The 25,017-nt window shown below is 45.3% G+C and overlaps 2 protein-coding genes across 2 annotated transcripts in view; both read right to left on the reverse strand.

The window, feature by feature from the left end:
* Window positions 1-340: 340 nt before the first annotated feature.
* On the reverse strand, window positions 341-3,328 carry TMEM97 (transmembrane protein 97). Its single transcript, XM_014881221.2, has 3 exons — window positions 3,171-3,328; window positions 1,820-1,964; window positions 341-1,307 (listed from the first exon to the last, which is right to left on the reverse strand). Exons 1-3 carry the CDS (start codon window positions 3,288-3,290, stop codon window positions 1,057-1,059), a joined length of 516 nt encoding a protein of 171 aa, XP_014736707.1. The 5' UTR covers window positions 3,291-3,328; the 3' UTR covers window positions 341-1,056.
* Window positions 3,329-3,886: 558 nt separating this feature from the next.
* NLK (nemo like kinase) overlaps window positions 3,887-25,017 on the reverse strand; it is a 36,370-nt gene continuing 15,239 nt past the window's right edge. The window contains exons 4-13 of the mRNA XM_088177208.1: window positions 18,298-18,427; window positions 17,167-17,222; window positions 12,836-12,942; window positions 12,076-12,161; window positions 10,831-11,040; window positions 10,364-10,465; window positions 7,889-7,975; window positions 6,663-6,861; window positions 6,028-6,121; window positions 3,887-5,603 (exon numbers count right to left, since the gene is read on the reverse strand). Of these exons, the coding sequence (XP_088033334.1) occupies window positions 5,549-5,603; window positions 6,028-6,121; window positions 6,663-6,861; window positions 7,889-7,975; window positions 10,364-10,465; window positions 10,831-11,040; window positions 12,076-12,161; window positions 12,836-12,942; window positions 17,167-17,222; window positions 18,298-18,427 (1,126 nt within the window). The 3' untranslated portion in view covers window positions 3,887-5,548. The remainder of the gene's footprint in view (window positions 5,604-6,027; window positions 6,122-6,662; window positions 6,862-7,888; window positions 7,976-10,363; window positions 10,466-10,830; window positions 11,041-12,075; window positions 12,162-12,835; window positions 12,943-17,166; window positions 17,223-18,297; window positions 18,428-25,017) is intronic.

Here is a 25,017-nt window from a genome sequence, read left to right on the forward strand (position 1 = left end):
ATGTATGATTTCCAGAATGGACCAATTACAGACACAAAAAAGCAGAAACTACATGAGAATTAAGATCTTTGAACTGTTCCTGAGGAATGTCCATTCAGGACTGTTGTAATATGAGAGCTGAATCTTTTCATAGGCATTATTAGGATGGAGCACCAGACTGATGAGGGAAACCATTCCAAGGGTCAGTTACACCTCACCAGGCTCCAGATCAAAACCAGCCCCAACCACAGAACTTCTGTCTGTAGTTGTAACTTATGACTGGATCTACTCTGTGAACTCTCCACCATCTCATGGTCACTGTAAGTTCCTTCAGCCATTCCCTGAAGAAGACTGAATGCAGTTTAATGCATTTAGTTATTTATTTCCATACCAGAAATGATTTTAGGGAAGAAAGAAATTTTCAACTCCTTGGTTACAATTCCTGAAGTACTTCAGAATCCTCTAGGCTCCTGGTTGTCAAGGGTAACTTTAAGCATTCATAGATCCAGATTTTGGCACATTTATCATTGATCAGACATTTATAATTAATCAAAATTAAGCAGAGCAAAGGCAGTGAAAATTTTAAAGGAAGGGGCAAGGAAGTTAAGAATCATGATATGATTCGAAATGCTTCAGAAGAACAGCTTTGCAAATCTGTGTATAATGGGTTGAGGACTCTTCAGAATATGTGGCTGGAAGACAAATTTCCTACTTGGGTGGTTTCCAAACAGTCATTTTGGAAAAAGGGACCTTGGAAGAACAGTATCAGCTGCAGAGTGTGAGTGAGTGTGTGTGTATCCCCTCAGAGAGTTACACAGCAAAGGGTTAAAAGTCCATTTTCCTGGGAGAGAGGCCCTGCACAGACCCGACCCCAGGCTGGCCCAGGCCCCTGCCAGAGCTGTGTGTGGTGGCAGCAGGGCTCTGCACTCCAACCAATTCCATTTTTCCTTGCAGCAGCCGCTGCTCTGGGAAAAGCTGCAGCCAACACGAGGGAGACGTTAGTCCCAGAGGACTCCACCAGAGTAGGGTCAGAACCAAAAGCAGCCCAGGTGCGGCGTGTGCCACCTCCAGAGCCGGCTACTTCCTTTTCCTCTTCTCCACGTGTTTGTAGTGGGGGTTGCAGAGCATGGTGAAGAGCAGCAGCAGGGGGATCAGCAGGTAGGGCAGGTAGATGGAGAGCAGCACCAGGCGCTCGCGCAGCGTCTGCGGGCCCGCGAGCCCCGACCTGGAGAAGTCGTGGAACAGGATGTGGGCCAGGATGGCAAACAGAGTGGTGGCTACGTGGGTGGAGTAGATAATGGCAGGAGTCCTGATCCATCTGCAGCCACCTGTACGGAGGCAAAAAGGAAACAATATTTAAGTATTTTGAAACAACCAGAATTCTGAGGTTTGTGACAGAACACTGACTGCTGCCTCTGCCAGGGTAAGCCATCACTCAGATTGAATAAGGAGCAGAGAAAAACCTCAGTACTAGTAGGAACTAAGGACATTTCTCTCTCCTGATGGCAAGTTAGAACAAAGGGGTGATCCCAAAATTTCTAAAGTAACAAAACGAGTACACAAGTTTGACCCAGACCTTTAGCTGCCCTGGAAATTAGCCAGATGTCAAATGCTGATGATGGTTACACAAATGAGTGTGCCTGAAAAGGGCCTGTACTACAAGGTTTTGTTTCTGAAAGCCTTTATTCTGTGCTGCTTTCTCAGGTAGAACACTCGTGTGGGCTCTAGCAGCCCAGCCCCCCACAGCACATCCCTCAAACCCCCACTCGTGATACAGAAATGTTCTCTTCATGTTCCTGCATGTCCCAGGACATGCCTCAATCAGCCTGGTGTCCCCCACCTTTCAGGAAGGCGTAGGCAGCGATGGGGAAGAAGGGCAGCTGGAAAAAGGCTTCACAGTAGATGAACGCCTTGAACCACTCTGGGGGCTGCAGCATCATGGGGTCCCTGAAGGCAGTTGCATACTGCTGCAGCAGGTCTGTCAGCTGAAAAAAGCCAAAACAACAGTCAGTCCCTGAGCATCCAGCACAGCAGGGCAAAGCTCTTGATTCTCAATGGGATGAAGCCACCAGGTGTGAGCCCCTGGTCCTGAGCAGGGCTGGGGGTTCCCTCCCGGGGCTGCTGCAGGGGAACAGCTCAGCACCAGGATTTGGGATCACTCAGTCACAATTAGTTCCCCTACAGAAATGTAAACTCCATGTAAAATGTAAACTCCAAATGTAAACAGCATGGCTTTACGCTGGACTTTGAACTGAGAGATAAGCATTGAGATCTGCTGGTTAACTATTAATTGAATATTGTTCCTATATTGGAGTAATCCTACAGGCAATTCCGATGGCAAAAACCAAATTATCAGCTGTAAAACTCAAACAGGTGACAGCCGACCCGCACCTTGATGATGAGGGCTGAACTGATTATCTGCCATCTGTTATTTTAATTGATTTTATGATGTTCATTGCCTTCTATGATTTTGTTCAAAACCCAGCAAACCAGAGATTTTTACTAATAAATTCGGCCTCTAGCATGCCTGCTTCTGCAGCGGCAACAATTCCCTGTTGCGTTTTTGGCAGGGATTTGAGGAGAACTCGGGATGGGAGAACGCCCGGGCCTGCAGGAGCCGTGTCCGGGGCACGTGGCGAGAGCCCCGCGCTGCCGCAGCCCCGGCGAGCCGGTGGCCAGGGCGACAGCGAGGCCACTGCCACGGGCAGGATGTCCTGTGGCAGCCGTGAAACACGCACAGCCCGCTCTGGGCACGGCAACACCCGCACCGCCCGTGCCGGGCCAGCTGCGACCCCGCAGCGGCTCCCGGGGCCTCCCCGGGACGGGGGACACGGAGCGGCCGCCACGTCCCCGGCACCGCTTTCGGTACCAGCGCCAGCCACAGCCGCCGAACGCGGATGAAGCATCGCTGTCCCATTCCCGTTCCCTCTCCTATTCCCGTTCCCTCTCCCATTCCCGTTCCCGTTCCCGTTCCCTTTCCCGCTCCTCCCCAATGAATGGCCCGGCTGTGACTCATCCCGCGGGCACCAGCACCGCTCCGTTTCCAGACGCTGTTTCACACATTCACCGCAGTTCCTCTCCCCTCCCGATGTCCCCAGCACACGGGAATTGGCGGAGGCCGCCCCCGGCCCCATCAAACCGGCGGATGCCCCGCACGCATCCGCGGAATCTCGACCCCCGGCCCCACTCACGGCCTGCGGCACGATCCCGGCGGGCAGCAGCGGCTGGAGGTCGATGAGCGCCGTGATCGGGATGTGCGAGAGGAAATAGAGGGCGAAGAGCCGCTCCCGCCACCGCGGAGCCGCCGCCATCGCCAGCGCAGGCCCCGCCCCCGCGCAGGCCCCGCCCCCGCCGCGCCCGACGGCGGCCACGTCCCGCGAGGCAGGCCCCGCCCCCTGACACACCCAGCCCTGACCACACCCAACCCTGACCACACCCTGTTCCGGTCCCGCCCCCGACACACCCTTATACAGCCCCGCCTCCAGCCACACCCACCCCCCGGCCACACCCTACCCTGGCCCCGCCCCCGCAGCTTTCCCCGTTCCCCAGCGCTGCCGCAGCCGCGCCCTCCCCGCCCGGCTCTGTCCCCCCCTGTCCCGCACACCTTGGGCCGAGCCGTTCGTTCCCCGGACGCGTCGATATCGAGCTCCAGAGCCCGAGCACTGCCCGTGTCCCGTTCCGGCCCATCCGGGCACTGCAGGGCTCCCGGTACCGAGCAGGGCCCGTGTCCCGTTCCAGCCCGGCCCGGCCGTGCAGGGCTCCCGGTACCGAGCGGGCCCGGCCCGATCCCCCCAGCTGGACCCGCACCGGCACCTCGCGCTCAGCCCCACCCGAGAGGAGAACGGGAAATGCCCCAAGGACCGAGCAGCCCCGGGGGACAGGGGCAGGAAAGAATGACACCAGCGCCTCGTTTTCAAATGTCACATTTAATGTTTTCACCACTGTACTCCAAATCTACATTTTACAAAGTGACCAGCAAGTGTGCCACATTAACTGACCAACCTCTGAGATTTTACCTTTCATACCAGTGTCTTCTGGGGCTCGATAATTAAACACGTTTCTCATTCAAGTGAATTGAAATGCTTCAGTTGGTTTTATTCTCAGGAGCCTCATAAAAAACAAAGATATTGCACCATCTTTGTTCAATTATTCAATGTTTGTCTCTTTCACAGCAAATAATTACTTCATTGAAGTTAAAACTTCCAAACATAACTTACTAATAGTCTCCAATTCCAGCTCAGATCACTCTTGTTGAAAATACTCTGCTAAATACAGATAACTTACAATAACTTTAACAGTTAATTGTCCATAACAAACACCATGGTTTCTCTCCAGACCAAGGCTCAAATTTTAAGACCACCTTTTAGTATTCCTTTGTACAGGTGAAAAACAGTCTTCAATTTTCTAGTCTTGTTTTAAATACAAAAGTTGGAAGGGACATTCAAGTTTCAAGTCTCCACACTAAACTTAAAAAAAAAAAAAAAAATCATGTGGAGGTAAACAAACCAAGTTGTATACTCCAGGAGGTAGAGGCCTTCAATTTGTGTTCATATATACATATGCACAGAATTCAGTGTTCCAACAGAAAAAGAATTAGCCAAAAAGTAATAAAAGTTATTTACTACTGTGACATTTCAAGACTTCCACAGCTTTGCCTAAAGACACGAACACAATTAACAGAATTCCCTATGTGCTTTTTTTTGTCCTTTTCTTTTTTTTTCTCTCAACTGTCCAGTGCAGGAAAAAGTTCTCACAAAATTTCACAGACCTAAAATGTGCAAGCTAGTTTCTCTCTATACAGCAATGATGTCAGGGATCTCTGAAATTAGCCCATAAATGGAATTATTTACACACATAGAAGATGCATGCTGGGGGGTTTTATGTAAGAAAGAGCAGAAAAACTTCTAATAAAAATAGATTAAATATATATATATATTTATACTGGGTAAGGAAACAGAAGTTTAGTCTCTCCTAGTCACAAACTCATTCTCTCTACTCACAACATTTGATTTTAGAACAGCACACATCACCATCACAGCTCTAGTGAGAAGCTATTTATAGGGTTGGGCATCAGGGGACGTGGCCACTTCCCATGGCCACAGCCACCCACGGGGACTTCATGATTGGTCGCAGTCAAGTTTTCTGTATTCCTTAGTTTTAGAAAACCCATAATCTTCAGGAATGGCTCAATATCAAAATGTATGTCTATCTGTTTGTACAATCTCACTTCAATTAAAAAAAAAAAGGAAATAAAAAGAAAAAACAAAAAGAAAAACCTCCCCGAATTTGGTTCAATTCTGTTTGTTCTGAGCTGAGCCATCACAGCTGCACTAGAATTCATAAAACACGTGCAACTCTGGGTAAAATATTTTCTTCTAAAAGCACAACCACTTTACAAGATTAAAAGTCTAGTACATTTCTAAGTATTATTCATATTGTACAAGTAGTGGTTGTTAATTTAAAACTTCATTAGTAAAATTACAGTACAAGCATGATTAACCTCCAGAATTGCAAATCCCAGACTCCAGTGGAAAGCTACATTACATCTTCAGTAGTACGGGGGCCCCGGTCACTCCCACACCAGCGGCGACGGCGGCATCTCGGAGGGCTGGGCGACCGTGGAGCTGCACAGGGGACACACACACCCGTCAGGGCCACTGCCAGGGGCTCCTGGCCACAGCCCCCCTGCCCACAGGGACCAAACCCCAAACCCAGCCCGACCCTGCCACCAGCACCGACTGCAAGGGTTCCTTTATCTGCATTTTCACCCCTCACTTCTCTCCTTCACCGAGCAGCTCCACAACCCAACTTGTCAACCTTCCCAATTTCAGTTCCAGTCTGACTTCTGCTCTTCTGCACAAAAACATTACTTGAAACTTTTGCATGTTTTACTTAAATTCCAGAAGAATTCATAAAAACAGTGCACAAGGGTTTTATCTATGGGCCTTTCCTACTCTCAGGAACTGAAAACCTCAAACATCCTGGATGTGCGAGTTCTGTACTACTAATAAATGGGAATTAATATCAGATGTGATTACATACAGTTACCTAATAAAGCTCTTAAAAGCAGCAGACTGAGGGTTGATGCAGAGAGGCACTCTGTTTCCTTTCTGCTGTTCCAAAATGAACTGATGAATTATTTCTGTACACAGGAGAAAAATACAAAACAACACAGCATTAACACTTCTGGCTTCAGTAAAATGCAGTGTCAGCTGGAGGAGAACAGAACTTCCCTTATTGAGAACACATTTTAGTGAGGAGAAAAGAGCTCCAGCTTCCCTAAATCTGACTGCTCAGCTTCAGCTCTGGCTGCTGCTGCCCCTTTCTGCAGGACAGCTTTGGAGGTCACAGCTCACAGCCCCAAAATGCCACACAGTGACTTCCCCTTCCCCCTGTGCCACCCTTGAACAGAAGGATGAGGAACAGGGCACCAGGGATGGTTGAAACCCACACACTTCTGCAGGTCAGCTCGTGCTTGTGCCACTGCCTCATGTCAGAACACTGACAACTCTGTTCTCTTGGTGAAAATATTTCCAGTCTCTACTATGGAAAAACTCCTAAAAGGAAGCAGCACTGGGGTCACAGCATGGATCCAGAACACAAATCCCAACTCCATCCCAAGCCCATCCCACATCCCCCAGTGCAGGGGGGACAACTGCACGTGCAAGGTTCACCCTGCTCACCTTTAACCTGCCGAACAGAACTGAGGTTCTTCTCAAAAGTGTCATCGAATTTGGGGTTAGTGATGGGTTCAAAGTCACTGGTATAAACTCTGCCAGTCGAGGTGGAGAAACAACATTTGCACATACAGGTGTGGTACCGCAGGCGCCCCTCGTCCAGGTAGGGGTGGGCTAAGGCATCCTTAGCAGATATCCTTTTGGACTGGGAACAGCACGGGGAGGGACGAGAGCACCAGTGAGCTGTGTTCAGAGCTTTGCAACCACTCATCCATGCATGCTCAGCTGCTTTATAAACCCATCATCCTGCCACTAGAGGGGAGCTGAGGCTCACAAACCAGCCTGGCTGGTGGCACCGACCTCCCTGCTCACAGCCACCATGGCAAACCCTGATCAGCATCACATGGCTCTCAGGAACATGTTTTTACACGGGTTATTTTGGCCAGATAACCTCACAATTATGACTCCTGCAATAAGTCAAAACCAGCTGAGAAAAACAGCATTCTAAGTGTCGAAGGAGTCAGAAAGGATTTTTTTTTTTAATGTGGAAGTTATGGTTTAACATTCAGCAAAGCAATCTTAAGGTTTAAAAAAAATACACTGCAAAGGCAGTGCTTCTAAATGCTTCATCAACCCCCAGCCTCCTTTGCACTGCAGTCACTCTGTTTTACATTTGCAATGTTGGGGGGTTCTGTGGGAATGAAATAATTAAGATTATCAATTCCCATATCAGATTTTCTCATGACAATTCTCTACAATGTCCCAAGAAATGAAATCCAAAATCCACAGCAGCTCATTTTTATTAGAAAAACAGATGCTCAGTGGAAAAACGATCCTGTTCTGTGATTGGGGATGCAGGAGGAATTTTCTGTGTGTTGCAAGACCAGGAACACCCCCGTGTCCCTAATTAGAACTGCATCAAAGTAGCTGATGTTCTGCTACCTACACCCAGCTCGGAAAAGAGCATGAGTCATGCACAGCCTCATCCTTCCCACTGCCAGAGCTTCCTTCCCAGGACCACTCCGTTTGAAACGTGAAACCCCCATTCCAGGGGGAACTCAATGGCCAATTATTTGATATTTTTACATTTTTTTATGGACCAAAAGTACTGCAATGCCATGTAGAAGGAAAACAGCTAAAGCAGTCCTTGATTTACAACGCTCATTTAAGCACCAGACAACAAAAAACCGTTCAAACCAGAAGTATTAGAGGTGATTTTCAGTCCTACTTACTGGATCAAAGACCAACATCCTGCAAAGGAGATGAACTGCTTCATGTGTAGCTTGACTGGAGAGTGTATATAGGACAGGAAGGGATGGCTGTAGGGGGAATGGGAGGAAGAGAAGCACAGAGTGTCCTGTCAGATCCATCACAGGAAAACGCTGTTCCCACCCGTGCTGCTCTGCACTCAGCAAGGACAGACTCCTTGCTAAAGGGGACAAGTGGCACCTAACGCTTTCCAGCATGGCAATAACCACCCTCACAAAACCCAGCAACTGTAATAAAGGCCTGATTGATCACTGCTTCCCTTAGTTCAGATGTAATCCCCAGAAAAACCTGCTTTTCTTTATGTATTTTTCTATACAGACACCACTCCCAGCTGTAGCTGCTCCAGGGTTTGATTAACTCCATCATTTCCAGTAGTTCATTTTTAAATCTCAGTCCCTCCCAAATTATGGATTACTTTGCTTTTCCTTGCCCAGGCAATCCACATGTGACTGACAGTGACAGAAGGACCATACTGAATGTCAGGGCTGCTGTAAGTTTCCCAGTATAAATGAGAATTACACCTCCACAGTGACATCAGTCCAAGTTAACCCTGAGCACTTCCCAGCCTTGGTTTCTCAGGGCAGTCTCTGGAATAGAAAGCTGCAGTGTTTGGTAACTCTCCTCCTGCTGGCTTGCCCTCCCACAGCAGAGGGATCACAGCAGGCAGGGGATGGGCTGCACACGTTTTCCTTTGGGAAGGGGTCAGCAGGAACAGGGACAGGGACAGGGACAGCTCGCTCACCCTGGGGCTGCCTGGGACACGGCTCACTCGGACTTTTAATTACCAAACTGACAAAGTCTGTGGAGTATGTAAATGCCCATTTTGGCAGCACACAGTGGGGTGGGGGGTTTCATCAGAAACTTCTCACATTAATCTATTTTTACAGGAGCAGCAAAATGCCTCACCCCTCTCTCCCACTGCGCTCACCTACGGCGAGTAAAAATAGTTGTGTGACAAAGCAATCGCCCGTTTCTAACTTGGGTTCCTCTCCCTATTAGTCTAATTTGGAAAGCAGTAACATTTAACCACTCACAACCAGCAAAAGCTCCATTTCAGAATATGAAAAGACAGGAATTTGCACTCAAACATGAAGTGTGCTTCAAGTTGAAAATAAAAATATCACTAATCACCTGGGTGCTCTGTATCCCCTGGCTCCAGAGGGCAATGAGCACAGCAGCTCCCATGGCACTCCCCTGGGAATGAACACTGTTCTCCCCAACACACACACAACTAACTCCTGGAGTACTTCTTACAACTTTGTGGCTACAGGACATTAAATCTGTACTGGAAACTTCTCATACCATTTCACCTCACTTGCTTTTTAGGATTCCCACCATCCTTTGGGTCTTAAGACACTGGGTTTAGGAGTCACAACTCTTCTAGCACATGACAGCAGAAAAATATACTTGACTTAAAACTGGTAGAGAAAATCTGAAGGAAATCCTACTATTGTTAATGCTCAAATTAAAAAATCCTGTCATGAAATGGAACAGCGACAACTTTATGTAGTGGATCCAAAGTGCCAGGAAGGCAGAACTCCCACATGTCAATAATAAAGCAGAATATACATGCAATGCTCATTTCTATGGTAACTACTATTGTAGTGAACAGACGTGAGAAATTACTTCAACATGCAGAAAATAATGATGCAAACTTAACTGCTGGAGCAAGTACAGGGCAATAATTTTGTTAATTTTGTCAGCAATCATAAAAATGACCCTACTGGAGGGCCACAGAGCCACATCCCTGCACTAGAGGTGCCTGTACAAGGATTTCTTTGTATCTGTTTACATTATATTGCATTTGCCCTTTTTATTGCCCAGTCAGCACAATGACTCCATCCTGCCTTTTTCCTTTGGTTGAGTGTCTTTCTTAAAAGTAACTTTTACTCCAGTTGTGTTGAATGCTGTATCTCAGCTTTCAGACCTGAGCAGCTCAGGGGTGCTGGAGGTTCTGCCCTTGGCTCTAGGCAGTGGCTGAATCCCACCTCCAGCACTCCTGATCCTGGCAGTGCAGCAGCCCTCCAGGGCTTGCTGAATTATACTGTCAATTTTAATTTATGTCTCTTGCCAGTGCTAACACTTAAATTTAACATCTTCATTCAATGTAGCTATCAAAACACTGTCACCTCAGGAAGGCAGACTTTCACCTGGGTCATCAAGTCCAACGATACCCCCAAGGCAGAAGCCAGAAATGCCCCTGGCTACTGAAAAGTCCCCTTGTCTCCTTAGCAGTTGGACTCAGCACACATCAACCCAACCCTGGGCACCTCAACCACCTCAACCACCTCAACCACCTGTGGTCAGCTCAGCCCCACTGCCAGGCACACACAGCTCTGAGACCACACCTGTGAGCTGAGTGTTTTTAAGCACCAGCCCTAGGGAAGTGAATGAGGATGTGAAGCCCTGCCCGGTGGGCACAGCAGCCCTGGCAGTACCTGTTTATGAGGACCCCTGAGTATGTGTGCCTTGGCGCCTTCACAAGCCGTCCTCATCGCCTCCAGCGACGGCGTGCCCAGCAGGTCTGTGATCAGATCCAGCTGCACACAGAGCACACACACACAGCTCAGAGCCCCCAGCACAGCAGCACATTCCTGGCCTAACACAAATTAACATCCTGTCCCTGCTCCCTGGCACCACAGCCCAACCTCCCCGGGCTGTCCCCTCCTGTCAGGGGTTTGTGCAGAGCCACAAGGTCCCCCCTGAGCCTCCTGTTCTCCAGGCTGAGCCCATTCCCGGCTCCCTCAGGAATTCTGCAGCCCATTCCCAGCTCCCTCAGGAATTCTGCAGCCCCTTCCCAGCTCCATTCCCCTCCCTGGACACGCTCCAGCCCCTCCCTGTGTCCCCCGAGGTGCAGCAGGGCTGGGCAGCAGGAGCAGCAGGCAGGAGAGGTGAGGATGGATACCTGCTGGATGGGACTCTGTGCCTGGAACAATATCCTCCTGCCAAGCAACTCAGCAAAGATGCAGCCAACAGACCAGATGTCGATGGCATTGCTGTAGTGGCGGCTGCCCATCAGGATCTCCGGAGCGCGGTAATACTGAGTGACAACTTCCTGAGTCATGTGCCGCGACTCGTCTAACTCTTCCACCCTGGCCAATCCAAAATCACAAATCTAAATTGAGAAGGCAAATAAAAAAATTAAAATAACCAAAACACCTTCTGCGTTTCAAACAGGCAGCCTCCTGGGAAGGAGGCAGGGAATCCCCAACTGGCATTTAACCACACCAGATAATCTGCTGTGACTGCACAAGCCAGGGGAGAGGGGACAAGCAGGACTTTCCTTTCCCTGACAATGCTTTAAGGCAGCAGGGGTGCCATGCTCTTGTAGCTACGATAATTCATGCTTGGTATTTATTCAAACATGGAATTAAAAGAAGCTCCTATAGGTAGCTTATTCAGGGGAGAGGAGAGGGAACAGGAGGAAATGATGTTGCTTTGTTCCACAGCCTTTTAAACTTCCTACAGTTTGATTTGAAATCACAGTACATTTTAAGTTTATAATATTTATAATATGAAAGGTAAAAAGCTTTGCACCACAAAAATCCCAGCCTCTGGGTACAGAGTATTTCAACTCAAACTTCATTTGTTCATGACATGTGTCAAAATATTAAAGATTCAGCTCTGCACATTTGGGCTTGGAGAATTGTTAAAAATGTCTGGAACCAGAAGGGTTAAGACACCAAACTTTGCCAATTAGAATTCTTAATAAATCTCTGTAAGCAGCACTGAATTTTTGTGTTTGGCACAGCTGTACAAGACACCTCAGTCCTCCAAATTCCACATACCCGAGGTCAATGGAAGTGCCTTGGGCATTTGGTGTCACCTCCCCCTGAGGGACACTGAGGCACCCCAGGAACCCCCTGGCCCTCCAGGCACAGGAGATCCTCCCCCCAAGTCAAACTCAGGAATTCATTTTCTCTCTCTTGCTTTCCGAGATGTGGGGAGAGGCAGGGAGAAAAGGGGAAAGGCAAATGTTTGCTTCATTTCTACTTTTTAAAAAATCTGTGGGATTTTTTTCCATTTACATGGACTTCCAGGCAAAGTGTTTCATTGACTCATTCATTCATTGAATTCACTCCCTGAATGTTTTTTGTTTAAAAATGACCAACACACACACACAAACATCTTCAATAAATGTAAGTAGCACCTTAAGGACACAGTTGCTGTTCACGAGTAGGTTCCCTGGTTTAATGTCTCGATGTAAAATGCCAGCAGAATGTAGATATTTCAGACCTGAAATATTAAAAAGAAATTAAAATAAATATATTTTTTTCTCTTTTAAAAGAAGTTTAAGGCTGACAACATTTTCCTGGAAGGTCTGGCAACTCCTGATCAGCAAAGACTTTGCCTGTGCCTCAGTTTTTATAACTGAGAGGAACTCCCAGCCTCTAGTGTGCACACAGTCACTTAATGGCAGGGTGAGATTTTGGAGTATATAAAATAGGCAGAAACACAGTAGTCTTTTACCTCCCTCCCCCCAAAAATCCAACAAACAACAAATCAAAAGCAAAACATCATTTCTCTCTGATTATGGCATGGATACTCTGCTAATCCCCACACTGGAATTTTTAGATGCCTCTTACTGCTCTGTTTTTCAGTAACAATTTCTACCTTAAGTGGATAAAATTACATATATTTACCCATCTGGTTCAGTCTAGGCATCCTTTCTGTTCCTTGATTCTAAAAGCATGACTTTTCTTTCCCCTGACAATGCTTTAAGGCAGCAGGGGTGCCATGCTCTTGTAGCTACAATAATTCATGCTTGGTATTTATTCAAATATGAAATTAAAAGAAGTTCCTACAGGAAGCTTATTCAAGATGAGAAAATCTTGAGAATAAACATTAAGAAAGAAAAAAAAATACCTCTACCACATAATTTTCATTAATTTTAGAAGAAGAAAAATTACCTCTTAAAATCTGGTAAAGAAAAACTTTGACATGGTCGGAGCTGAGTGGCTGAGGAGAGACGATGATCTTATGGAGGTCACTCTGCATCAACTCCGTGACAACATAGCTGCAGTTCAGGGTTAAGGAAAGGCAGAACAGGCCCAGAATCTCTGGAAACATTCACTAACTCCTACTCGAGCTCTTACAGCCCAGAACTATTGAGTCAAAGAGAAGAAAGCTGCTTCAGAGGTCAGATTCTTACAGGAATGAAAATAAAAAATGGCTTGTGAAAGAAAAGAGATTAGTCCATGCCAGCCTGCATGAAGGAGGTTGTACAAAGTTCTGAAAGGTAAATTACACCTGAGCCTGGGGGGAGGGGGCTCCTGGGGGTCTGTGTGTGTCCAGGGGCTCCTAAAGCAGGGAAATGGGGTGAAGCAGCTGCAGCAGGGATGGAGAGCACCCTGACACTGTCCCGGGTGGGGGACTCTGATAACACGCACAGAAATCAGCACAATAAACACCCGGGACACTACAGGCATTCATTAAAACCATGACTGCTTCAAAAGCCGAGTTTAGCAGTCACATCTGAACCAGAAGTCTCTGCTATTATCACAATTGAGGCTGAAGGAGGTAGAACACATTTGCCCCACGTTAACTGATACTGAATGCTCATTTTCTTTCATCTCTACTCAGTCAATGCTCTGCTTTCATCTGTTGCTCTACAAACCCTCTCCAGGCCAAATCCCTGTTGGCCAAAAAAGGGTTCATCTGCCAACAGAACACCACACAAAACCTCATTTTATAAATTAAATATCTCCAACTTTTTGAGGAAAAAAATATTAAAATTGCATTCATAAAGAATTCATAAAGAAAAAACCCAACCCTGCAGCACCATAATTTGTAGTCCTCTAATTTTTCTTTTCCTTTAGCAAAGACCCTTTTAAATATTTATACCAGACTTTTAAAATTTGCGGTTCACCTTATACCTGCAACAAACCTTTACATTCAATTCAATGCAAAACATTTTAAAAAACCCAGCAGCATTACTCTGCACTTTATTATGACAAGATTTTTGTTTTGCTCTGCCACAAATCCTCCTAAATCTCAATCCCGAGCATAATGTCTCCCAGATGTCTCAACTAGTTGCCATGCCAACTAAAGCAGCTTAAATTAAATGAGGGCCTGAAATGGCACCTGCACCACTCCAGGTCTGGGGGCATTAAACAAAGCCCTTGACAGGGCTCAGAGGTGCCATTAGCAGCAGCGATCTCATTATTGTCCTGGGTAATTTCAGCAGGCTCTGCTGTGACAAACCAGCCTCTCCCCGTGCCTGGGACCCTGCTGCACCCACCACGGCCAGGGACCCTCAGCAAAAGCAGCAGCCCAAAAGCCGGGGGGGTTTCAGTGCCCTCCCACACGTACCTGCACTTTGGTTTATTTTAACTGGAAGCACCAAGCTCTGGCCATGGGGCAGCCACTGGTGCTGAACACACCACTACCCTGCACTGCTACCAGAGAGAAATTGCTCCTGACAGCAGTAATTAGTTAAGTAGCTGTATAAAATTAGATCTACAAATGTACCAATTTGCTTCAGAGTAATTATCAAAGCAAATGCACGGCACAAAAGAACTCGACTTGCTCTGCTGGCTGGGACCTGCTGAGTTGGGAAATTTTATAAAGTGACAGATAAATGTTGAGAAGGGATGAAGGGCCCTGGCTGAGGGGGCACTCTCATCATGGCTGTGCTTTATTTGGTCTCTGCAGCCCCCACACCCCAGTTCCACGGCCCAGGAGGAGCCCTGGCAGTCCCAGCCCAGCTGCTGTGGGTGCTGGCCACAGCAACTCGCCCCAGCCATGGAGCAGAAGGAAAATCCTGTGCCAGGGTGAGCAGTGCTGCTGAGCCTGTGTGCCTGCACAACTCATCTCACCCTGCTCCTCTCTGCCCTCCTCCAGCCATCGGAAAACAGCTCTGTCACCTCTTCGGGAAATTCACTGCACATCTGTTTTGCTTTCACTGCCATTCCGAGCCTTTCCAGACCCCACCCCTGGGAAATGGGGACTTTTCAGCAGCTTCTGATATTCAGATATTCTGATATTTAACTGGCAAAGTTTCCAAAAAGTTACTTGAGTTACAGAAAGTAACAGAAAAAAAGTTACAGAAACTTTGGATAGTTCTTCAAGAACACCCCTGGATCTGAAGTTGCCGAATTCAGTATTACAATCAACTGTGGAAGATTTCATAATTGGAAAAAAGAGCTATCAATCATTCATTAGTGACACTAGGTGATACTGGTGATAAAAACATCAATACCTATAAGAGTCAAAATGGCCACAAAGATTTTCAACCAAAAGCCTCATTAATAATTCAAATTATATCTTAATCTGAGTGTTTGCCAGGAATTTTCATCCTAAAACAAAAATCTCACTAGATTAAAATTCCTTTATTCATCACTGGTTTCCAAAGAAATCTTTTAATTTATCATTAAAATTTTAAGGTGGTTTTATAATTAGTTCTCTTTAAAAAATACACTCTGCAATTCCTGCTGGTACCTACGAAACACTGAATAATTGAAATGAACTGTACCAGCTCATTTGCAACACATCATTCATATCATTTTAGTCACTCTTTTATTACATTTCTTTCCCCAAAAAGGGCACTACAACCCTTTGGAAAGAACAAAGGAAATCACTCAGTACCAACTCCAGCCCTTTACACTTTTATCACTGTTCAATATGTCCCACTGTAAAAATGGAACAACCCCATGATATCTTTAGGAACTCTGCTAGTGGATCAACAAAAGAAGTTTTGACAGCTACATCCCCCAAATATGGAACATCTTCAAACAAATCAAATAGTTCTCCTTACGTTACAGTAAGCAGAAAAACATGCAATTAGAAATTTAAAATTTGTAATTAAAAATTATAAATCAAAACATTTACTACTTCATTCTTTTAAGGAATTTAAGGGTCCTAAGTGCAGTTATTGTAATTATTTAAAACAAAAGGACAAAGAAGATTTCACAGAGTAATAGTCTTCTATTGCCAATATTAGAGTCAAGAAATTAACAAAAATATCATAAAACCAGCCCTAGAGAACACTACTCAGAATGACTTAAAGTCAGTTAGCCATGAAGGAAACTACCAGTTTGGTTTTATACTCAAAACTTTGCAGCAGCTAAGCTCATAAAAATAAGCTTATCCCATTTAAATATTCTTGATTGTACAATTACATGGAAGGAGTAATCCTTAACCTAGATCTGATTTATAACTCATATGACTTGTTCTAAATGAGGGCATTGAACTAGTGCACATAACCAGAATCCAGTTTCTGAAGACACTTATGTGCTCTTCACATGAAAGAAATATCAAAGCAGAATTTTAAAGCTTTACCTAAACTCATATGAAAAAGCCCCAGTACAGCACAGCAATATTTCCAAATAAATAAGGTGTTTCTCCACCAGCAAATTGTGCTGTACTTTGGTTAAAATCACTACATTGATTACACCTACTTTCTTTACCAACCAATCCAAGGTATTATATAAATAGATCAATTTCAAAAGTTCAGGTTACCTAAAAATAATGACAATTTCCCACCCATTAATTGTAAAGTGGGTCACACAAAAAAGCAGCTGAGACCCACCAGCAACAAAACCCAACCTGCCCAAGTCTAACCACAGGAGTGGCAAAGAACTTCTCTTCCCATGAGAGTCAGAGCTCAGGGATTCACTTCCCAGCATTTCAGAAAGCAGAAATTCCCTACTTCACAACTAGAACACAGGTCTGAAAAGGAAAAGAACCAAACCAAACCAAACCAAGACACTCAGGTCAGGTTTTCCCCTCAAATTCAGTGTAGAATGCAGCTCCCACAGGACTGTAGCTGTGCATTAGTGACACAGAACACGTGGGACACAGCTGGACCAGGACAGAGTGACCAAGGAAAGCCCAGCCCTGCCAATGCACTGAACCCTCCCTGAGAAATCAGGGTTTCAAAGCCTGTAAGGCAGAATCCTCTGAAAGCACCACAAATCTTTTAATAACAGAGGAGATTCATTAGTGGATATCGTTTTCAAAGCGCAATATTCTGGAGGAATCCCCTGAGCAGCAGCAGGGCCTGCACTCCCTGCACATCCTGGCTCATGTGGACCCCAAGGCTGAGCTCAGTCCTGCCCCACCCCACCTCCAAACCCCCCTGAGTGACCCTGCCACAGGTTCACGTCTTGCAATAAAACCGTGCACATGCAGGAGCTCCTGTGGCTCCATTCCACAGATGACACCAAATACTGGCAGCTCCTAAGCTAATGAAAATCACACCTACCTCAACTCAGATGTTCTATTTTTATATTTAGGATACATTTCTTCAAAATAGTCAATGTGTGGAGGCTGGAGGATGTCGAGGGCAGAGAGTACCTAGGAAACACCACACGAGGTCAAGGCCTATTCCAGTCAAACAAAAACACAGTCCTTTCAAAAAGACAGACTGCACATTTCTCACATTTCTCTTCGTTTTATTCTACCCCACAGACAGACCAATGTTCTGTCTCACCAGGTATGTAAATTTAATAACCCACCATGTCAGATATTCTGTACATTCAATGTCTCTCTCTTTTTTAACTCAAGACATTTTCCCAGCTGTTTGAGCAGTAGTTTAAAAACACAAATTTATCTATCCAATAAAAAGTGGTTTCTTTACAATATATATGAACATAAAATCTTTGAAAGAAGTAATTCCAGCAAAGAAATGTAAAAGTAGAAGATATTGCACTTTGTTCTGCCCTTAGTCTTTGAGAGTTTTGTGATTCACTGTTTCCTCCTGGGAATTTAAGACCCCAAGGTTGTTCCCATTCTGCATAAGCAGCTCAGTGGTAGGAAAATCAAAAGGTAGAAAAGGTAGAAAAAACCAAAAATGTACAAAGGCAGCAGCAGAGAATTCACATCCTCTCACAGAAAAAGATGCTCCTTGGTGTGGTCATTTGGATCCTGCCCTAGGAATGTTCATGACATTTGGGTGAAGCACCCAAACTCCAGATGCACTTCAAACTTCATGAGTCAACCCAAAGAGTGTTTAAATATTTGAACTCAAGCTGACTGATTTTATCTAAAGCAGGTTTGGGAGAGGACCAGCAAAGGGACAGGAGCATGGAGTGAGTGCAGAGGAGCTCAGAAGGAGCAGGGTCCAGCTGACACAGCTCTGAGCAGCCTGACATTCACCCAAAGCCTCAGACAAGGCTGGGCAGAAGTGTCTGATTGTCTGTTTGCAAACATTTTGGAGGGGAAAGGATGAGTATGCTTAGATTCCTGATAGCTCCATTTTTATAGTAACAGTAATATCAGAGTTTCCAGAAAATCTGATCACTGTAAAATCAGAGAGCTCTTAAAGCATTTTAGATATTCTGTAACAAAACACTTCTGTTTTGAAGAGAACTCCATTTTACATTTAGCTTTTCTCAAAGATTTCAAGATAACTTTGGATTTATTTACTTACATTGTCATGCTTAAAAAAACACAACATCTTCAACTCCCGGAAGACCCTTTTACAAGAGACCAAATTTTGGAAGACGTTGGGCATCTTTTTGAGTGCAACTCTCTTTCCATCTCGTGGATCTGTTACTGACCTACAGAATAAAAGATAAAGAACATCACACACTCCTGTTAGACAGATTTTCTAAGTCTACAACAAGGGGAAGACATTTCTGGGGGCAAGAGCATTAATGTGAGGGCACTGAGCTCTGTCCTGCAGAGTGACCTGCCCATGGATGGAGCACACACCCCAGCCCAGCAGGGCCACACACTGAGCCCACGGTGACATCAGCACCTGCACTGATGTCAGGATCAACATCTCCTTCACCTCCCAAAAACACCTCATTAAAACACTCTCATTACCAGACCGGATTTTATCAAATCCACTGCTCACTTCTTCCTCTCCAAAGGGGATGAAAGATGTAATAATCCCATCAGACAGAACACTGGCAAGTGTAAGACTATTTATTGGTCTATCACCAAAACACTTCACATCTGGAGAAGCTACAGCTGGTGGTATCTAAGTTCCCACAAATGTCAAGCAGGAGTGATACTGGTCTTTCTCCCATACAACTTATGGAATGCAAGTATAGTAGCTCAGGAATTATAAGGTGCTTTGCACATGGCAAGTATTTTAATTTAAAATAATTGGATTCTGAAAATAGAATTTTATAATGAGAACCATAAAACTAGAGCAAGGAGATTATGGTGCTCAATTCCCAATCCCAGTTTTTAAGGTGAGTTTCTCAAACATCACTACAGAACAGAGTATATGCACATTTTTACTGAGATGACCAAAATAACTTCAATCTCAGTGCAGAGTTGAACCCACATCCAGCTGTGCACCCTGATAACTACATTTGTCCTTATAAAATTGCTGGCTTTTCTCCCTCGTGTGACTCCTCAACAGCAGACATGCAAGGCAGTTCCTTATGCCTCAGGTCCACGTTTCAAATACCTAAATAAGAAATGAGACTGGGGTGTTCAGATTTCCACCTCACTCCCAATTACCACATCTGACTTCAAACCAGTTCAACCAATCCAAAGTGAGTCCCAACACCTTGGTCAGACACCTGTTAACAGCCCTGCACCTTTCTATTTTAAACAAGGGGCAAGGGGGCACTTGGGAAAGGTGTTATCACACTATTTCTGTGGTGAGAAACACAGCTAAAAAGAATCTGAAAAGGGCTTTTAATCCATGATGCATTTCCTATTTTCTCCAGGACTTTTGCCTCTTGCCCAAAGTGGTGAGAAAGGGCAGGAGAGCTGCAGAGCTCTGATTTTTACTGTAAAACATCTGCTTACATAGTTCCTAGCTAAGAAAATGAAATGTAAAACGTGCTAACATCTTCCTTTTATTAGTTTAAAAATCAAGCTAATAAAACTATAACCTACACTCATGTATACTCCTCAGATACTGCCATAGCTCCACACAGAACTACCAGATGACCTCAGAAGGTGTCCTTTTAATTGAATTCTAGATTAAAATGGTCATTCCCAACTTCCAATAAAATATTTAACTGGAATAAGAGAATTCAGTTTTAGAATAGTAGCCCAAAACATTTTCAGGCAAAGTCTGAAACTTGATAAATTATTTTACAAGGCCAGAAGTACTCCTCTCCCACTGCCCAAACTGAGGGAAGTGTTAAAAAATGGAACCAGAATGTTTAAAGTGGAGGTCACTGCAAAAAGGTATCAAAATTGGATTTTTGATGACTTTGGGCCCACTCATTTTCTGCAGCTCTTCTACAAAACGGTGGCTGCATAAGACACAGGAATCAACAGTCAGCTTTCACCAAAACCAGTTCAGATGGAAATTACATTTTGGGATGTGGATGTTGTCCATCTACAGCTGAGTAAGTTCACACCTGCTCTACAGAGAGCCATGAAGCAGTTTCCAGTTGCCTTAATTAAAGTTCTCATATCAATGTTAATTACACATGAACAGTAATATAATCTGCATATCTTTTTTTTCTTATTGATATTGAGCCTGAAATTTGTCTAACTCCCTTCCTAGTTCATTTATCAAAAATTTTAAAAGGAAAACATTTTACAATAAACATTATCTTAGGAGAGATTATATCTACAGGAAAGCAGTTGCTGAACACCTGAAAATCCTTTCAGCCACTACCCCTTAAATCATGAAAAACTGAAGGCAGAGTGAAAAGATTTGAGCTCAGATTCCCTGATTTGCAGGATTCTCCTGCTGCTGAGCCTCCCTTGAGGAACCTGCTGGCACTTTGTCCCTGCCAGCACCACCAGTGCCCTGTGAATCCTCCTGCCATGCACAGGGCTGCTCTGCAGCCTGGCTGGGGACAGGGTAAATACAGCGAGTGTCTCTAATTAAATAACAAAACTATCGTGTTGATAGCTACCACAGATCTACTGAGGCTGATTTTTATGGCTCTGGGACCCCTTTTAAAAACCAAAAAAGAGCTGAACACGTGCAGAGCTGTTAAAGTTCACCTCTGCTGTGCCAGGCCTGGCTGCTCTGCTCCTCCAAACGTTTCCATACAGAAACAATTGGTTTGGGCGAACAAAGAGAGACTTTTCCAAGTCTCTCACACAGGAAGGAGTCCAGTGGGGTTGCTGTGGCATTCACATTTAAGGCCAGTTTCTTTTTTTCTTTTAAATAACCCATTTTTACAAACAAGTGATGATCCCCTGCAGTATCCATCTGGAAAGCAATTCCTCTGCTCTTCCCCCACAGCACAGCAATGCCAGCCTGCCCCTCACCTCCCTGCCTTGGCTTGGCAGCTCTGTGCCACTCACCAGCAATTCCACTTCAAGGGGCAGCACAAAACTAACAACACAGGTTCTGAAGATCAGAACTGTCATTCCAAAGAACAGAAAGAAGAAAGGAAGAAAGGAAACAGCCTGTCTGAAAACCTGGTATTTACAGCATCCAAAAAAAGATGCTGAAAATGTTGCTTTGTGTTTGTGTACAGTACCTACTTTGATACTAGTAAAATAATTATTTATAGCAATATGCTATCAGGTCACATATCCCCAGGAGAAACTAGAAAAGCAGGAAAATCTCCTAGGAGCTAATTGAGAGAACAGCTAGAAAGGCAGCTTTACTTACTGCTGCTCTCAGAAGAGCCCATTTGAACTCCCTGCTTTGTGAGGACACCCCAGCATGGGTGAATCCCACAGCAAAGGGCCCAGCAGGCAGGAGCCAGCCAGCCATGCATCCATCCATGCATCCAGCCATGCATCCAATCATCCATCAATCCCTATCCATCCATCCCTCCATCACCCAGCACAGGCACTGCTGCACTTTCAGCACACTACTGAAGCCTCAAAGGCTCCACTCACAGCTGGGGATAAAGAGATCAGAGGCCAAGATTCAAACCAAAAATAACTGAGCAAAAATTTATATATAGGTATGGGGCAAAAATAAGTGAATAAATCTTGTATCAAGGCAGACAGTTCAGCTGTAAGCAAGCCTTTAGGAGTGACACTGGAACAGTGACCCTGAGCTGGGAGACCCAGCACTGAGCTCTGAGTGGAGCCATCCCCAGTGACATCCCTGCAGGGGCAGAGGAACAGCTGGCACTGAGGGCAAGGACGTTTTGGGGAGCACATCCCAATCCCAGCAGGTGAGGGACAGCAGGGGACCAGCCCTGGGGCCAGCATCCCCTGAAGGGCAGTGGGTGCCCTGTCCTGCCATCAAAAACCCTTTTGTTCTGCTGATTATACATAATGGATGGATGTCTTGCTACATTTAAGAACTACACAAAAAGCTTTTAAAATAGTCTGACATGAAACACATAAAGAAAAAAAAATACTTTACAAAACCTGCAGCTTCTATTTACTTTGCAGGCTAATCACACCAGAAATAATACAATTTTTAAAAGTAATAGGACTACAGAAGAGATTAATGACACAATCCAGACCTCTAGTTAGAATGTTTTCAAAGACAATCCTTATCTCAAAGAATCCTTGCAGGCATTCAGCCCTTTCAATTACGCATTATAAGCCTTTAGCAACTCTGCCACGTTGATGGCAAATTTTCAAGGTGGAGTCTCTGCCAACAGTGACTTTTTCTCTCCCTGAATCCAGGTCAAGGCATACACATTGTCCTGTAGTTTCTACTGGTAGAAAAACAAGTTTGTGACTGCTCCGTGCAATTATTACACAGGAGCAAGATAATGAAAGAATGTTCTTGTGGTGGTGTGGGAAACTGCTGCTGGAGATTGTTTTATCAGGGAAACAAACCTTCCTTCACATTTATAGAGAATATCTATAAATTTACATCAGGACTTACCAGAAGGGAGGGAATTTAATAGGATTACTCTGCAAGTTTTTCTTATTAGTCAGTGAACTTTTTTCCTCAGTTACTTGACTCTTAATCACACAGGCTTTTCCAGCAAGCCTTACCCTGAGATATGTAAGTGACCTGGTCCCACAAGCATTTCAGCTGCTCACCCAGGCATGTTTGATGTACCACTTTAAAACAAACACCACAGCTCACATTCAAGGGCATGTGATACCAAAATGCCACATTTTCAGTACATGGGATCACAATCAATCACATCTTGGCTTATTTCAAGATATACTTGAGCATGGGATGATATTAAAAATCCCTCAGAAAAGCTCCCAAACCCACAAGATTCCCAGGACTGAAGTGGAAGGGCAGGGAGAGGCTGTGCACTTATCAAATCTCTTATCTGGGAAATGCTTGATTGGGTACATAAAATTTGCACACAGGCACAGGCCATGAGAGCAGTTTCTGTTCTCTGCAAAGTCACTGCCAGGCACTGAGCCCCACATTTGTCACCAAAATGTGACAAAAACTCATGCACAACATTTAATGGACTGTTGGGTAGCAAAGGGGAGAGGTGAGGAAAATAAGCAGGGAAGTGTGAAATCCTTAAGAAAATAAACCAATATATATATGTGGATTTAGCAACAGATGCCTTACTGAAGGAAAAAAAGGCTGAGTTTTTAAACTGTTTTAGCAATTTCCCATTATAAAGATTCAAACACCAGGGAGACAGGACAAAGGTGATGCTCCAGCTCTCCAGTGACCTTGCCTAGTGCCAGCAGTATTTTCTCCCATCACAGACTGCAGTCCATGCCCCACACTGACCCAAGGCACATAAAATGCCTTTTAAAGCTCTGTGACAACTCCTAATGGAAGTTAAATTATTCCAATGCGATGGAATGGCTTTGCCTAACTTCAGTAGCCTGAAAGTGAGTTTTGTAGCCCAAAGCTGTGAGTGTGGTGCTCCTGAGTGGGCAGGGCTGTGCAGCTCGGGCTGGCCCCCAAACAGCTGGGCTGGACCCCAACAGCTGGGCTGGCCCTGAGACACAGCCAGCAGCAGGGACAGAGGCAGGACAGACAGACAGACACTTGTGCAGGAACAATGGCAGCCTGGGCAAATGTGAGAGAGGATCTCAGCCAGCCACACTGCCTGTGCCCAGCGAGGGAGCACAGGGAGAGCTGGGGCTGATCTCCTTTCAGGGCTCTTGGGAACACATGAACTGTTTCTCCAGAGGTGCCTCCTCCCAGTGAGGACCAGCAGAGCCTCCTCCTAGATAACCAGACTGTGATTTGAGGAGCCCAGTTTTCTGATTTCACAGCAGTCTTTTCTCCCAGTGTGTGCTGTGTGTGTCACAGGCCTCCCTTCACCCTGTCCTGCCAGTGAGGTGACCCGGGCTCCCCCCAGCTTTGTTTTGGTTGAATTTCTCACAACAAGAGACTTTTAGCTCACACACTCATGCAATTAGCGTGGCATTATAATGGGTTTTACCCTCTGGCTGTACACACATTGTCTGAGAGATGCAAAAGCTGATACAATCTCGTTTAAAGGAGATATTCATAGTCATTCCAGCTATAATTTTTAAAGGAAAAGCCACCCACAGATTCATTAGAAAAAGAAGGAAAATATGAGAGCAGAGCAGTGCTCAGTCCCCTTCACTTCACTGCCATGACCAGGGCTCTCAGGAAGGCTGCTCTAAACTCACAGCACAGCTGTCCCCAGGAGGAGCAATAAAAGTGGGGATCAGGAGCCCTGGCAGTCCCAGCACCAGGGAGGCTGAAGGAGGAGCACAGGGAATCCCGGGGGGTGAGGAGCATCCTGCACCCACCATGGCCAGAGATAAATCCCATCGTTCGTTATCCCACCTGGGAGCTACGTTAAATCCCTGCTCACCCTGCAACTCAGCAGGGCCCACAGGACAAACACCGACACGTGTGGCCACCATCCACATCAGCACTTCGGGGACTTCAAAAACATCCCAAAACCTGCAGTAGCTGCACCACAGAAGAGTCTGAAACACTGTTAGTGACAGCAGAATTTTTAGCACACAAGCATGGAAAAATAAGGTTTCATTGTTAAAAGACATTATCAAAAAGAACAGCTGTTATTTTTTGAGCTATTTAAGCACTAGATGTGCTGTTAATGATTTTCAGGTCACTATTGCTCTGTAGCAGCCTCCAGCTGGCAATACTTCAAAGATCCTAAAATGAAATATTTACCGTGGGTAAAAAAAAAAAAAAAAAGAAAAAAAAAATCTTTGAGAGTTATGATATGAAAGCAAACTGAACAAAGATAGCTAAGGAGATACTACTGGGCAGAACTTTGATTTCACTTGGATTTAACTTTGAGGCAGAGAAGCCAAGTCAGGCAGTTCCCTGTCTCACCCATCCCTGGGGAGGAGCTGCAGGAGTTTGAGT

Source organism: Sturnus vulgaris, chromosome 21 (assembly GCF_052056855.1).
Source record: "Sturnus vulgaris isolate bStuVul1 chromosome 21, bStuVul1.hap1, whole genome shotgun sequence".
In the NCBI taxonomy this organism is placed as follows: Eukaryota; Metazoa; Chordata; class Aves; order Passeriformes; family Sturnidae; genus Sturnus; species Sturnus vulgaris.

Bases quoted from the DNA above. Each gene is read 5' to 3' on its own strand.
- TMEM97 (XM_014881221.2), bottom strand. From the start codon at position 3,290: ATGGCGGCGGCTCCGCGGTGGCGGGAGCGGCTCTTCGCCCTCTATTTC. The intron at 1,965-3,170 runs GTGAGTGGGGCC...GGCTTTTTTCAG, and splicing joins CCGGGATCGTGCCGCAGGCC to CTGACAGACCTGCTGCAGCA. The intron at 1,308-1,819 runs GTGGGGGACACC...GCCTCCGTACAG, and splicing joins TGCCTACGCCTTCCTGAAAG to GTGGCTGCAGATGGATCAGG.